Source organism: Atta colombica, unplaced genomic scaffold, assembly GCF_001594045.1.
Source record: "Atta colombica isolate Treedump-2 unplaced genomic scaffold, Acol1.0 scaffold12, whole genome shotgun sequence".
Lineage (NCBI taxonomy): Eukaryota > Metazoa > Arthropoda > Insecta > Hymenoptera > Formicidae > Atta > Atta colombica.
In genome coordinates, this window is record NW_017259206.1 from 3,212,468 (window position 1) to 3,228,519 (window position 16,052).

General features: G+C 37.0%; 1 protein-coding gene and 1 long non-coding RNA gene across 7 annotated transcripts in view; one reads left to right on the top strand and one right to left on the bottom strand.

The window, feature by feature from the left end:
* LOC108694468 overlaps positions 1–2,712 on the top strand; it is a 27,127-nt gene extending 24,415 nt beyond the window's left edge. Inside the window, exon 5 of the long non-coding RNA XR_001932083.1 lies at positions 2,410–2,712. This is a non-coding gene — a long non-coding RNA (uncharacterized LOC108694468). The remainder of the gene's footprint in view (positions 1–2,409) is intronic.
* The window catches only part of LOC108694465 (fasciclin-1), a 315,697-nt gene that overhangs the window by 33,769 nt on the left and 265,876 nt on the right, over positions 1–16,052 (bottom strand). For 4 of the 6 annotated variants that reach the window (XM_018203995.1, XM_018203997.1, XM_018203998.1 and 1 more), the window contains exon 8: positions 9,756–9,764. The exons of the other annotated variants lie outside the window; for them this stretch is intronic. In XM_018203995.1, coding sequence (XP_018059484.1) covers positions 9,756–9,764 — 9 coding nt within the window. The remainder of the gene's footprint in view (positions 1–9,755; positions 9,765–16,052) is intronic. 6 annotated transcript variants of the gene reach the window in all.

The window sequence follows — 16,052 nt, forward strand, 5'->3', positions numbered from 1 at the left end:
GGGAGGGGGGGGGGGTTGTAACTATCCGACTAATATTTTCGCAAACCAGTCGATCGTTCGGGATTATTAGGCCGAATCCGATGATTCGGGGATCCCGAGGACAGCGAGAGTCCGAATATTCCGTTGACGCACCGGATCCTCCGAAAAATCCCGAGATCTATATTTAACTCCTTAGTTAGACTATAATTGTAATTGCGGGTGCCCTTAAGAGAGACATACGAGCGGCGGGAGTTGTTTTCTCAAAGAATTTAGCGTCGACTTTTCTTTAGCAGGAATTTAATTCAAGTGCGCTTACCGCGCGAGCGCTCTTTAATTTTCATTTTCTCGAAGAGCTCGGGAATTAAGTCCGAGATTATGCGTTCGCTAAAGAAAAATGGACTGAAAGTTGCTTGGAAGATAATAACTCCTACAGCCGATACGCATCTCTTGCGGGGCATCCTGGTAACAACGGATATAGCGGATAGATTAGGCGTGATGAGATGATTCAAAAAGGGGAGATGAATGGTAAAGAGAGCGCGCGCGTTTATGATCGAATGCATTGATAAAATATGTCACGTGAGATCGTGGCTATGCCGTTATGTGAATGTCACGAGGGCCGTATCATGATCTGTGAGAATCATGGGAAACGCGGCTTCCCCAAGTCATATTACCTTTACACGCGCACACACACGCCGAAGAAAGTTTCGCCCCGCTTCGCTTATAAATCTTCGGTATCGCATGCGACGAAGTAAGCGAAGCGAAGTAATCTGTCTATAAATAACAGTGAAAGATCCCCGTCTTCTTTCCCTTCCCCTGAAGCTTTGTATCTCCGCGAATTCTGAGCTTTTTTTAAACTCCTTGGAGATTCTTGCGTTTCTTGGGTCTTCAATAGGATCCTTAGATCGCTAAGAATCTGGAATCTGACATTTTGGAAATCTCGCCATGAAGGGATTAAATTGGCTATCCACTTGTTTCATCAAAACTCTTGAATTTATATCTTCTTTTCTTTTCTCTCTCGCGATAATAAATCCTTGGATAACTTCCGACAGGAAGATGAAACTTGATCGACGTGTGTATATGTCACGTATATCGGTGCTCTCATCCTCGACGGCATGCGGCATTCATAGGACAATCAACATAGGACTAACAAATAGCAGTGCAACGTGCAGTACGTACTGTCGCTTAAATATTAATCTTTCACAAGGAAGATTTCACCTGGTCCCGTCATAAAGCGCGTATCCGCCATAACTGTAAAACTGCTCTTAGCGTTGCACGCGAATAGTGTCGGATAATACACTTTGGAAATGAAATTTTTTTTACGGCGCATCCGAAGCATCAACTTCTTAGATGACGAGAGCGTTGCGCGAAAAACGTTCTCGACGGAGTGAACTATGAGGGCCCCGAGATGTGATCATCTCGCATCGCAAAAACGCTTCGATATCTCGCTGTGACTCTCTGAAAATTGCGGCTATTTACAAAGCACAGCAATGTTAAAGAATGACTCCGTTGAACAGAAAATAGTTCGCAACTTTTGTAAGATTCTTTATGTTTAATCATCATTCCTCACTAGATTTAAATAATCAATCTATTAACATTAGAAGTACCGACATTTCTTATTTAAAGGAATAACAAATAAATTATTATAAAAATAAAGAAAGTAATGAAAAACTTAATTTTTTTTTATCACTTAGATGATATAATTATTGGTAAGTTAAAAAATTGCAGAATCTTCCCATACAATATAGAATTTGCAGCAATATTGTTGCAATGTTTGTAATGTACTTTGTAAAATACTAGAATATTGCTGGAATCATCAGTGCTGTATTAGTTATCTTTTACGTAATACAATATTAATCTGAAAAATAGAAACGGTCAGTAATGACCTACTTCTATAGACTTGCCACAAATTCCTCATCATAAAGCTCTATAACTTTCCCTGATTTCCAGATAAAATTTCATGAGTTCCCTAACTTTTAACAATATTTTGAAATTTGTTATATTTTTTTCCTGATTTGGAAATCGTTAAAAATTTTGTTGAGAAAGCAATTTAAAATAGCAATGTCAATTACTACTCGTATTAATGTTGTTGATATTGCTTGCATTTAATTGTTGATTAATTAAGATGATTAAGTTGAAGTATTCCAAAACTACATAGGTATGATGTACGAAACTTCTTTAAAGCCGAGAATTTTAATTTTCCAAAAAATTTTGCGAAATTTCCTGACTTTTCCCTAATTTCTCTGACCGTTTTTAATTTCCTTGACATTTTCGTGATTTCTAATTTTGTATTACAACAGTTGCAATGTCACTTTTTCTGCTGAACGCGGTCAAATAACGGTCTTTTCCAGCGAAACAAACACGACTAGTCGCGAATATGTCACGTGAAGAGATATATACAGCTTTACACAACCATGTAATGACTATGCGTAGTAATGCATGCGATTGGGTCTCGAGTGCGTTCGCGTGCTCGCTACATTAATCTTCCTTGGAAGATAAGGACGGTGCATTCCCCAGGCAGTAGCTAGCAATTCGTACGAGCTCTGTTTCCCAGTCATCAGTCAGAACAAAGAATGACTATACATCCCGTTCAGCTTCTGAGCATTCGCGTTGTTCCCCTTTAATCTCTAACTTTAACTTTAGTACGCCAGTTCCGAAAAATTCACTCGTTTGTTTAAATAAAGAGGCATCTATAAACGATAATCTTCACGATCTTATCGATTGCAAAAAAAAAAAAAAAAAAAGAGAGGAAAGAGAAGCCCGGGCGTTCAGAGATCCGAAAAACGCCGGGAGGGTCGAATTCAATCTTCATCAGGAAAGCCATTACAACCGCGGGGAACGAAATTCCACTCGTAAATCCTTTATCGTCGCCGCAACGTCGGATGGAGAAGATCCTCCCTAAATCCCACTCGATCTCGCGTTAGAAATCCGAACTCGATATATCACGGTAGCCTTCGTACATTATTAGACACGCTCGAGGTCAGTAGCGGTTTAGCGGTTACATCGATTTGCGGGATCTAATCGCTCGCTCGCTCGCGACATCTCTTGTCAAACCGTCAGAATAACGTCGTAACGTCGTAACGCACCGCGCCATAACGTCAGACCGAAAATTTACGCACCGCATTTGTAGTCGCGGTAAAGGTAACGGACGAGCGTTTAAGTCTACTTTTAAGAGTCTCGTAAAAGCCGCCCACAAACACGCGGTTCTTTGCCGACCACGTAACTCTTTACTAGTCAGTCGAATGACTGTATTATAGTTTGATAGTCCCAGTTACGTCCGTGGAATATACTCAAATTGCATCTTGCGTCGTGGGGAATGTCGTGCTGCTCCGAGCGGCGTCGGGACGCGTTTTACGACGTTGCGTCCTCCCGTGCGTCGCGATTCTCCGAGAAATTTTTCGTTTTATCGCTAACGAAAAGTTTGAGGTAAAAAAATTTCTATTTTGACTATCTTAAAGGTGCATCTTTCAGATAGAATTTCGGTCTTCGAACTAATCGAAACTCACGCAACTCATATATAAACTATTTTACTGTCGAGAAAATAATCTCGAAAGAAATAACGATGTGATTATGAGATAGTTTTTTTTGAAGAAAAAGTATACATTTTTTTTATTAATACGTTTGTAAAAAATTTGCATTATTAGTATTATTAGTATTATAGCACTAAGATTTAACCGAAAATATATTTATTTCTATTAATTGATTTATTAACATCTATGATGCATTCAAATCTATCACGATGTGATATTTAAAGCAGCAAATGAAAAGCTGTTAGATAATGAAGAAATAGTTGGACGTTCGATAAAACGAGGATTTAGCGATTTATATAGCGTTTTAATATCGGAAGTGAGTAATGCGTCACGCCTTGTCGGCTTTCCGTAGGATAAAAATAGCCTTTTAAAGCTCGTGGATGCGTTTGTGTCAGCGTTTTCCAGATTATTAACGCGTCATTAGTGTCGGTGTACATTGTTCCGAGCGACATGGGAAACATGCATTTACGGTAAAAACGACCGCGAGCTCTGAATTGGCCATGTGATTGATCGTGAATAAAGTTATTAATGACACAACCGATTGTCAAACGTTTATGTCACCAAAACGCGTTATTCTGTTTAACAAGCATCCAGATTTAATTGCGCGTTTGCACTGCCATTCGTACAAATTTTCAATTTTGGGTAAACTCACCGCGAGAATCTCAAACGCTTCCTCTCTCGCTTTTATCGAATCAGAATAATGACAAAAATAAAAATATCCAGTCATCTGAATGAAGTTAATATAAGCTGCGTGACTTTTTTGTATTTTATATGGGGAACGCGGTCGCGTATTGAAACACGATATATTCATACGAATAATTGTCTGCGATATTTAAAAAGTTCCGACAGATATCATCGCGATTCCGTTTCCGTCACGGAAAGGCAGAGAGAAAATGGCCCCGGAACTCCTCGCGAACTTTCTTCGACCGGACGCCTTTCTTTCGAGATAAAGCCACTGTCGACATGCAGCTGCAAGAAGGCAGCCGCGCTTGCATTCCCTCTCTCGATGAGGTACGATTCTCTCGAGGCAAGACGCTGAAATTTACGGCGCTTGTTTGGCGCGAGGCGAGCGAGTCCTCGTCTTCGTCTTCCGTAGCGAAAGAAAGACGGAAAGAAAGGGGTGAGCGAGCTTTTCGCGGACTTTTTTCGTCGCGGCATATTTCATTTCCCCGAGACTTCCCGTTTCTTTTCCGCGCGGCGCGTCGGAACTCGGGCTTCCTTTCCTTAGGATTGTAAATAGCGAACGTGCTGAGTAATGAATCCAGAAGGATTCTTGTTTCGGGTGGCAGACAATCACTCAACTCCGAAACAAGGGAAACTTTAGAAATCTTGAAACACGCGAATGCGGGAGTGTCCGCGGTCGCTGAGAATCTCAGGATGCTGCGAATCCGCTCGGTGAAGCGTTCGAGAGTAAAGCTCCATCTAAATCAACAATTTTATCTTTGTAATGCTCGTATCGCGCTAGCGATTATGTCATTGTTGCCAGGTTGAGGGATTTTTCTAAATTTTTTTTCACCAAGGAATTTTTTGGGAGTACAAGTTTTTTTTTGGGAGACTTTTTCAGAGGAAAATACAAAGAAATGTCCAAGTAATGATTAAAATATTAAGAAAATCGCAATATATGAGGATAATTTTCGATCTGAATTTCTTGATCAATCAAAAAGGAACTGCTGGACAGCAGCTTCTTTCCGATTGATCAAGAGACACAGACTCAATCTCCAATCGCTAGTGTGACACGGCCATTCTTTTTTTTTTCTTTCTATTACTATTCAATAAAAGATTGAGATTCTAACGATGAGAATTATTGACATGCAAGTATCGTGTATGCATATCCGTGTATGTACGCGTGTGTGTCTGTATATTGTATGTATTTTATGCATCCAGACTATGTCCTCGTTAACGCATATAACGCATACACATAACAGTCTATCAGGCATGCGTTTCTACGATGAGACTAACAATAAATTGGACATTGTCTCTGCGAGGCTCGCAGCGTGCGAGTGCAATCAAGTGCGAGGAGCGATTTTCTCCCTTTGGATCTTTGGTTGAGGATCGGTTAAGGGTTGGTTCAGTACATTTCGGGGTGATCAACCGGGAAAGTATTACCGCGATCGATAGTATAATGTAACGTCCATAATGTCCGCTTTTATCAGTTAGTTGTATGCATCGGATAGAAAAATTTTTCTCTACAAGAGATAAACTATTTATAGTTTAATTATAATCTCGAACGCGTTATCCGATGTTCGTACTTTGCGTTGTAACAAAAATGTTAGATTATTAAAAATAGAACGGCCATCATAATTTATATGGAATGTTGTATAAAGTAGCATGGCTTTTTTTTAATTTTAACAAATTAAAGTGCGATCGATATCTGCATAATGAAAATTTTATTGAATACATTTCCTTACTGTTTTTCGACAGCAAATATGTCATACTGAAAAAAAATTTATGAAATCTTATGTATATTTTTTGCAATAATATTAAGTAAACATTTATTTATAGTAAGTAAATACTTATTCAATAAAGAGATGATAGTTAGATCAAATTAATGATTCTTATATCAAATTTGTACATTTTTAGTAAATATTTATTTATAAATATTCAAACAAACATTTATTAAAATTTAGCATTTTTCAATGTAATAATAAAGTCACAAGATTGAAATTCTATCAAAATAATTGCGATTATAGATTAAAATTTAAATGTTATTTTTTAACCTTTAATTAATTCATCAAACCTTGTTAATAATCATTCGAAATAGTTATTATTTTTTAAAAATAGTTATTACTTTTCGGTTTTTTGCATTTGTGATTCTCGAAGAGTAATCTTTTCAGCATTTTTTTGTTTAATAAACAATAACACACGTAAATGTGTTTTGTTTCAATTAGAGATCGTTGAGAAATGCCCATCAAAATCGTTACGTCATCGTTCTCATACTCATTACTTTCGCATTTTGCTCACGTTCTGAAACTGGTACACGAGTGACCCGCAGCAAGACTGAACATTAACCCAAGTTATTAGTCCACCAAGCTGCACGTAAAAAGGTCACGATTGAACATTGTCCGCGCGTAATTTCAGCTTACCGCATTGCGAAGTCGGTCAAATTCGAATCTTGGCTCATCGACAAAATCGAAGTCTCATTTTCGAACAAAAAACCCTCAGAAAAATCCGTTAATAATAAAATGTCTATAATCTATTATATAAATTGAAATTATATTTTTAATGAAATTTTGGAGTTGATTACGACAAGGTGATAAAAGTTTCTTACCTTTATATTAATTTATAATTTTATTCGCTCAGATTTACGCGTCGAAGGAATCGAAAGATTTGATAATTTGAAATTGTGGAGAGAAAGCTTATTTAATGATTTGAAAAAATAATCTTTTTCAATTATTTCATCCCCTTGAGTATTTTATTTTAGAATTTCGATTTCAATCGAATCTTTATTTCTGGAGATTCCAAGATCGATTACAAATTAAAAAAAAAATTAATAACTAAATATTCATGTACGAATGTCTACCAAAATTTTAACATTTTTTCTGCTAAAAAAAACTTTGCTTCTCCAGCAGTAAATTTTCCTGAAGAAGCTTCTGACAAGAGCCTCATTAGAATGCACAGAAGCCAAGGGTTCAACGACCCGATTTCCTGAATCGTTAATCGACCGATGGCTGTTTTGCGCTATAAAAAAAGAGGAAGAAGGAAGAGGCCCGCTTTGATTTGCATCGTAAATAGCGGCGGGTAAACAGTCCCGTGGAAAAGGGCCTCAAAAATCGCGCTGGGTGGCGTACAGCGGTGTCGTGCAAAAAAAGGAGGGTAAAAAATACACGAATTTTTTTTTATACCGGGCGCGTCAAGCGTGAGGTAGGGCGAAGGTGTGTATGTGGGTCGAGGGTGAAAGGGTGCTGAAAAAGAGAGACAATAGAACGCATAAAAAACACCGACTACAAAATGCAAAGTCAGCGGCCGTTCTACGCTCGCGAGTGTGCGCGTGAAGCGCGGGCGCGCGCATTGCGCATTTCTTCTCTTTCTTCCGAGTTCGCGTGCTGAAGCTTTATATTACCAAAGTAGCGCATTCCTTTTATCTGTGCTGAAATGCCGACGATCTTCCTATTGACTATTTCGATTTAATTGTCTGTAGTCCAATAAGCGCTTAATATTATTGATACAGGATAGAGTAACTCCGGTATAATAATTTCCTATCAAAAACCGAGGGTTTTTAATTTATTAAGTATTATTTACTATGTTTAAACTAAACGAACTATATCAGTAAAAACTTTGTACTGTCTACTATTATGAAAAAAATATTAGAAATCTGAAATATTTATATTTCGTATTAAAAAAATGAACTTTTTTAAACTCTTGCAACTTTTGTCGTATATCCCATAAGGATATATATCTACTCATAGGGGGAAGGGGGAGGGGGGGAGAAGGTATGTATGATTCATGAAAAATTTATAAATAATGCATATAAATAAAACGTAAAATGACACAATAACTTATAAAATGCATTTATATAGTTTTATTAAGGAATAAGAACGATAAATATGTAGTAGTACGAAGTAATAAATAATAATTAAAGTCTTCCCACATGTATTACAAGTGTTATGACATGAGGTACATATTTCATATAATGCGTTTATTACATTTGGTGCACTGAATTCAATCTGCGCACTTTGTATGCTTTGGGCATAAATCCCGCCCGCTAAAAATGTCGTATATCCCAAACAGATGGGATGGATATACAAGACAACAAATTAAAACAAAGAAGCATACTTGTATTTTATTATACAACATGCTTTACTATTCGTCTACATTCATGTATCACGAAATAACCACTAAGTTTCTTGCACGCTCTACAGTAATCATTTTATGTGGATTATAATTTACGATGGTGCTACTTAACACAGTGACAAATCGATTCAACCCACAATAATCTCATTAATATTAACAGTAAGAAAGTGAAATCGTAACACTATATTAATATAACATAAAGGCACGTAATAGAGTAATTGCGGGAAAAATTACCCCCACTCCTATTTCTTCTGCGGCGAAAATCCTAGCGCGGCGTATTTGCCGGAGTTACTCTACAGTTAGTAGGTCGAAAATGGAGGACCTATGCGCTACTTTGGTATATAGAGCTCTAACGCGTGCATCAGCGTGCACGGCACTTGCACGCGCCCGCCTCCCTTGTTCTTCGCCTCGCTCGTGCTGTTCTACTTGCGCGTACGGTGCACGACGCGGAAAAGGCGCGCATTAAGCTCTCACGGTGGTTTGCAGTTTGCAGTAGCTTGGCGACGTCGTGTAATGCGCGCCAATGTCTGTATTTATGGACGACGTTGCGTGCGAAACGCGGATCGATGAAACGTAAAGATATATATTGCCCCTTTTTTCCGCGAGGTACACGCGCGGCAAAAAGTTCAACATCATCTTTCCTCTTTTGAGGGATGAGTATGGCTTTTCGTACGACGCGAGCCAAAATAGGAGCATCCGAAACTCCGGGAGCAACGTTCTCCACTTCTTTGTGAATAAATACTTCCTTCGTTACATCGAGCCTGAAAAACGTTTCGCGCGAATAAGATCAGACATCGGTACGCAACGAAGATAACGACAATGAGCGAGAAGATATGGCGGCGCACGAGAAAAGGCATATGAAAAAATGAAACTATCAAAGAAACGTGAAATGCTCATGAGAGTGAGTGAGAGAGAGAGAGAGAGAGAGAGAGAGAGAGAGAGAGAGAGAGAGAGAAATATCAAAAGAGACAGATAACGAAAAGGATGATGGAAGGAAAGCAGAGAATAGAAATAGAATGTATTGCGAAAAATGAAGAGATCGAAAATGATGAATTGTGTGTGAGCGTGTGGATGATGTATGTAATGTGTACATGTATGTATCACCACAAAGTAACGAATATAAAAAGACTTGAAATTCGTATCTTTTTATTTCACCTTTACCCGCATTCATCCACATTTCAATTAACATACAGAATGTTTTTTAAAAAAAATATGTAAAATGCATTCTCTTCGTATGGATTTTAAAAAAGAGTCAGAAAAAGCTCTTTGATGCGCAGATACACGAAGATTTATTACGATCATGAATCCGCAAGCCAATACGGGAACTTTCGAGAGACATTCTGTACAATTATGGTGACACATTGATGTGACGGCGATCCGAATGAATGTTTCAGAGCGGTAGAAAAAGAGATAAGGGCGGTAATAGAGAGTCTAGAGAAAAAGGCGGTGGCGAATTACCTTGAAGGACTGCACAGAGAAACCAGAAACCAGGGTCGGTCCATAACATAAGAAGCGAACAGAAAACAGAAAAAGGTAAACTTGTAATTAGGTCGTTCGCTGTAAGAGACACTGTAAGCATGTCATTTCCTGCCGAGAGGGTGGGCTGGTTGTGAGAGAGCTGGAGCGCGGGGGCGAGGGTGAATAGAGTCTTATCGTGTCTTTCTGGTTGATCGATGGATCCAACGTGTGCTACCGGGTGCTGGAAGAACTTATGTTACAGGATGACACGAATGTCGCATAATGCATTAAATCTATTCGAAAAAATATGAGTTCCACACTTTAACGCTCCAACATTCAACCGCGATCATTACGTGCGGTCAAGGTTAATGTTTTAATGAAATTATGTAACCTTTCGTAATCATCCTGTAAATTAGAAGGAAATGTAAGTCGTTCTATATACAAAAGTATCAGGCTTCATAATCGAGAGAAATTTTTCGCGGCGAAGCGCGTTGATTTAATTTCTGATGAAACGCTCAAATAAAATTCGACAACAGGAAAATTTCGAAGAATGGAAGAATTGAAATTTGTCAAATTGATCAATTATTTGAATTGCGATGTAATGTGATTATTATTGATAATCGAAGATTTGTCATTTTGAACAGATGAATTCTATTGTTAGCACTGCAGCGAGTGATGCGCCGATGTTAACTTATTATTAAACGGACTAGTAGCCAATTAACTCGCAACGCGTTTCCCATATATATGACGTGCAAATATTTACCACACAATTTCTCTCAGTTACACGGCCGCAAGTACTGGCGTAATTTCGGATAAACGCGCGCGACTAGGTCGTCAGACATTATCGTTACCGTATTACTCGGTAACGATTACGTCATACGAACATTCAGCCGAAACACGAACACGATAAACTCGTCACTAATTAGTGATTGTTGGGGGTTAATTACGCCGGTACGATACACCATCGCATAGTTCCACAGTTTGCGCGAGAGATTCCTGCAATTCAGCTGTTGGCTCGACAAAAATGCAAAAAAAAAAAAAGAGAATATGTCGAGCATGGCCTCTGCACAATACAGGAATTTTAAATAATTGTATCGATTAAATTGATTTTAGCATTGTAAAAGAAATAGATGCAATCGCGTAATCTGTGGAGTGCGAAATATGAGTATAAGGAGGACAGTTTCGATGATAGTATACTGTAAGGTGCGATCTTTGCAGATGTTTGAGTACCAATCGCAAGACGTATCTTCAGATGTTTTACGACTCTCATAAAATCATATCGCAAGTCAAGTTGCGCAGTCTGCTGCAATAATAATAAAATACAGACGAAGTTTATATATTGAATATGAGTAGGCAAATGACGGTCTTGTTTCACTGCTGAAGGAATAAGTATCATGTACGCAATTGTCTGAACTTCAGTAGTAATCCCGAAAAATTCTCACTTCTATAAAGTCAGTATTCATAGGCGATTCTTATTTTCACGAAAAGAATAAGATTTTATTAAAGTATCCAAAAATTTAACTAAATACAAATCTGAAAATAAATTTTATTGGACTATCAAGATAATTATGTACGATATTTAAATCGATTATTAGTTAAAATGTCAAAATTTTTCACAATATCGTTCATCAGTTTCCTATAGTTTCCTACGTTTGAGTTTCCTACATAATTATTTTAAAATTAGTTCAACAAAATTATTTTATAAATCTGTATTTACTTAAATTTTTAGATACCGTAACAAAATTGTTCTTTTAGTGTAAAATTGTCTTAAAAACAATTTTGAAATATCAAAAATCAATAATAAAAGCATATTAGCTTAAAATATTACTTAAGACGCTCTTAAAATAAAAATTGATTATAAATACCGATCTAAAAATTTTATTTAATCTTTAAGTAAGTAGATGGGATGTTCAGAACATCTAAAAAAAAATTTTATTTTCTAATTACATTTCTTAATAATCTATATAGAGTTAAATTGATATTGTTTGTATCCTTATTAATTAGTCGGAATGTAAAAATGAACTTTAAGATTTCTAGGCAATATTTCTTATTTTTCTTTTATAGAAAAAGATTTTTTAAATAATTATATGTAGGATTCTATATTCACCTATCTATTAAAAGATTAAAAGCTTTTTCCTGATTATATATTATGATTAATGCATTCGGTGGATACGAAACGTTTAAAACGCATTCGGGAACGGATCGACCCCGACTGACGTCGACGGCGCGGAATTACACGTCGATTTCTAATTTCTGCCGAAGACAGAATTCGCACCGGCCGTCATACCGGTCGGCACGCGAAATTTCGCTCGAGTGAGCGGCTGTCTATTTTGGTCGCGACGAACCGATAATTAATTACGATACGAGGACCCGAAAACGCGAAAATGTCAACTCGGTCGGCCTGCTGCGTCGCGATTGTCATAGCCGCGCGTAGACACGTTCTCGGGCTGCGCGCATCTCGCATGTCAGATGCACCCGTACACTGCATATAATATGCACACACAGGATATGTCCTGGTTTAACTTTTCAAGGGAATTACGCGTGAAACGCGCCACGGCGATGTGACGTTATCCCATTTGAAATGCGAGAAGGTTCTTGGAGATGCGTTGCTCAGTGATTCCTCTGCACAGTGTTTAAATCTACTGGAAGCTGGTAATGCAGAAGTGAATAAAGGTTTCCAGAATTTGAATGTTAAAGCATTGAAGATGTACATGTACATATCTGACGGATCTCTTATTGTTCTTCGATAAAAAAATTATTAGATGATCCTTTGATAAGAGTTTTATCACTTGTAATTCGTAATTTCTGATAGAATGTTTTTGTCGAATAAAAATTTTCACATGAAAATCCAAAATAGCTTGTCCCGGGTTCACTACATGATGTACTACAAAATTAATTTTACTATTTCTGTCAACGTAGATTTTAATCTCGATTCAACTAATTTTTCTTTTTTTTTTTTTTTTAGTTATAAGAATTAGAAAAAGACGAAAAATATGTTAAACTGAGATAAACTTAATCTACATTGGTAGAAACGAGCATAAGTAAAATAATGCAGGTGTTCTACGAATAATAAATTAGTATAACTCTTTTATTGTGTACTGATGAAGACTCAACCAACAGACAAACCAAAACATTCAGTTCTTTTGTTAAAATTTTCTAATGAAAATACGTATCAATTTCTGCGTTGACTTCCAGTGCTTTAGTCTTTAATATAAAAATTTGTGACGCTTCCTGCAGGCATTTTCACGCACTTCATTCGGTACGTTACTTTTTATGCTAATGAGCAGTCAATTAGTGGACAACGAATGTCGATTTTCGCTTCTCATATCGATCGGCTACTATCGTTTGGTTTTAATTTCCTCTCTTGTTGTGAAATGATACGGGACACGTGCGCGATACATTTGACTGATGTAATTCGATTTCGAGCATGGTTGGGTTAAACAATAATATGTTAAAGGCTTGTTGTATCAAACGCGTGACGATTTTTACGTTATTTTTTTTGTCTCTCATCGGAGACGGTTACATCGAAAAGTATGTAGAATCGATGGTCCTTGTTGACCACGTCAAAATACCATTCTGAAATTTCGAACAAATATTTTGCCATTTTTTTCCGAAAGAGGGCGAAAAAAACGTAAAACATTCTCTACTGCACGTGAAATCAATATTTTCTTCGTTTTCGCGATGTAACATGATTTTTATTCACTTTGTGTCAACAGATTTTTTGTTACATGTTTGCGCGTAGTAACGGGTTATCTAAAAAGTTTGCGTAACACGATAAAACCTTTACCGCGTCGATTATTCAATTTTTTTTTGCACTACGTCGTCGGCATTAGTCGGAATGGAATCGCAAATTCAGGACGCAATCTCGAATGTATAAGGGAAACAGTGGCGCCGGGAAACAGACGCTTAAAAAAAATACGTGGCACTTAATGCGACGGCACGTGCATTTTAATCCGCGAATGACCGAATCAAATAATAACCGCGCGACGAGAATCGTTTATGCTCACACCTGACTGTCATCAAACCCGATCAATTTTCCATTACTTTCCCTCTCATTGATAACGCTTTGCGGTCCCATTTCAACGATCGTCGCTTCATTCGCGAAAATCTCTCGTGCCGCGCCCTGAGATGTATTGCCTGGATTTTTTATTACTCTCACGCTCACACGCAGGATGCATTTTATGGGCGCATTAATTCCTTTTTATCGCCATTGACGAAATATTGTATGCGATCCATTACGTGCTTGCTCATTGATGCCTGAATTTATTAGTTTTAATTCCACCATATTTTACTTGCGGAAAAAGAATAAATGCTCGCAATTTTATTACAGATGTAATTATCTTTCTTTCTCACGAAGATTAGAAAAAGTCATTCCGCGAGACTTACAAAAACTGTGTATAAAGAAACTTTGAATAATTTCGCGTGCGTTTTACAATCTCGAAAAGTGGATGCAGCAAATAAAAATATAAACTAGTTTCCGTTTTATTGTATCATTATTTTAATGTCTCATGTTCAATGTGTTATACCGTTTATTTGCTACCTTCATTATCGCGCGCGAAGCACAATCGCAATTTTCTTTTGTAGAAAATTATATACACGCCTCTCGCACGGAGATTAGAGAAATAATCCCGCGACTCAAAAGAACCGGTTCCGCCGTGTGGAATAATTTCACGTTATCACGCGTGCGTTACTCGATCTCAGATGGAGGATATGAAATTGCATGGAGGATTATCAGGCGAGTACACGTCCGTTCAGCGAATTTTCCGCGCGATCGTGCTGAGACTGCGAGTCCCGCTGAATTTATACGTGGTGAGTGACCCGAAGCGGCTGCGCGAGATCCCGAGTACATTCGTGTCTTCCTGTCGATCCTTTATTATTCGCAAGACCGAAGAAACCGCGACTTTCCTAGCGAATTTTGCGACCGGGAAATCCGACAGCTGCGCGACCCACTTTCGCAACAATGACAATTTGACGAGCTGACGGGGCGTCACCGGAATGAAACACTTAACGGAATGCAATGCCCGACATAACGAATCGATAACGCCACCGGCTAGAGTGTCACGATATAGGCGATTGTCGCAACGGAAGATTTCCGCGAATGCGAAATGCAGGCGGGATTATGTTCGCACGAATATTGATTATTTCGACGGTTGTCGAGGAACGAACGATCCGGAAATTGATGGATTTGAAAACGTGACCATTCATCAGTCTCCTTTTGATATCTTGATATCTTGAATTCTTTTAGATATGCAAAAATCCACCAATTGTATCTGTAAAAACTACATTTTTCTCCTTCGGATTTCCAATTCGAGTGTTAAGTACTTGTCGTAATAAAATTTTTCACGCATTGATTTATGTCATTACGTTTTTTTAAATCGGTAAACTAAATGTCCCAATAATCGGACATTTAAGTGTAGGTTGTTATAAATAATATAATTTATATATTAGAAGGAAGTTTTTAATATAAATATTTGTATTCATTTGAAAACTCAAGACTCCCTTCAGCAAGGAACAATTATTTGAATTTACTTATAACAATTATTAATTAAAATATTTAAATAAGTAATAGAATGCGTCAATGTACAATGGCCGGACAGCCGGTTGAACACTGAGATGTAATTGTCTCAGTGTCCGACCACAATTAGAAAATTAGTATGCTGACAGGAAATAATAATAATATAAATAAATATAAATATAGTTTAATTAGACAAAAGATAATTAATTCAGATTGATCTTTAGATAAAAAGATAAAAAGTATTTGAGACTAATATTAATTTAAATAAATAAAGTTTTGTAACTGTCCGGACATAGATACTATCCGATCCCAGTGACTGGACATGTCTTAAAGATCAATTTGAATTAGTTATCGTTTATCATTAAACATCTATTTATATTAATATTTCTCAGCATACTAATTTTCTAATTACGTCTCAGTGTCCAACCGGCTGTCCGGCCATTGGTATATTGACGTATTCTACTTAAATATTAATCCGGATTAGAAGGTTTTAATATAAATATTTGTATTTATTTGAATACGCAAGACTCCCTTAAGCAAAAGATTATTTGAACTCACTTATAACAAAATTAAAATATTTAATTAATAATTGTTATAAGTGGATTCAAATAATTTTTTTTTGCTTTAATTAATTAAAAATCTTCTAATCCGGTTGAATATTTAAGTTAATTAGTCTCAAATATACGCATTTTAAAACGTAATATTATAATTTAATTGTAATCTTTAAACGCAATTAAATTATAATATAAATTATAATATAAATTTAATCCTAAACATGAGTT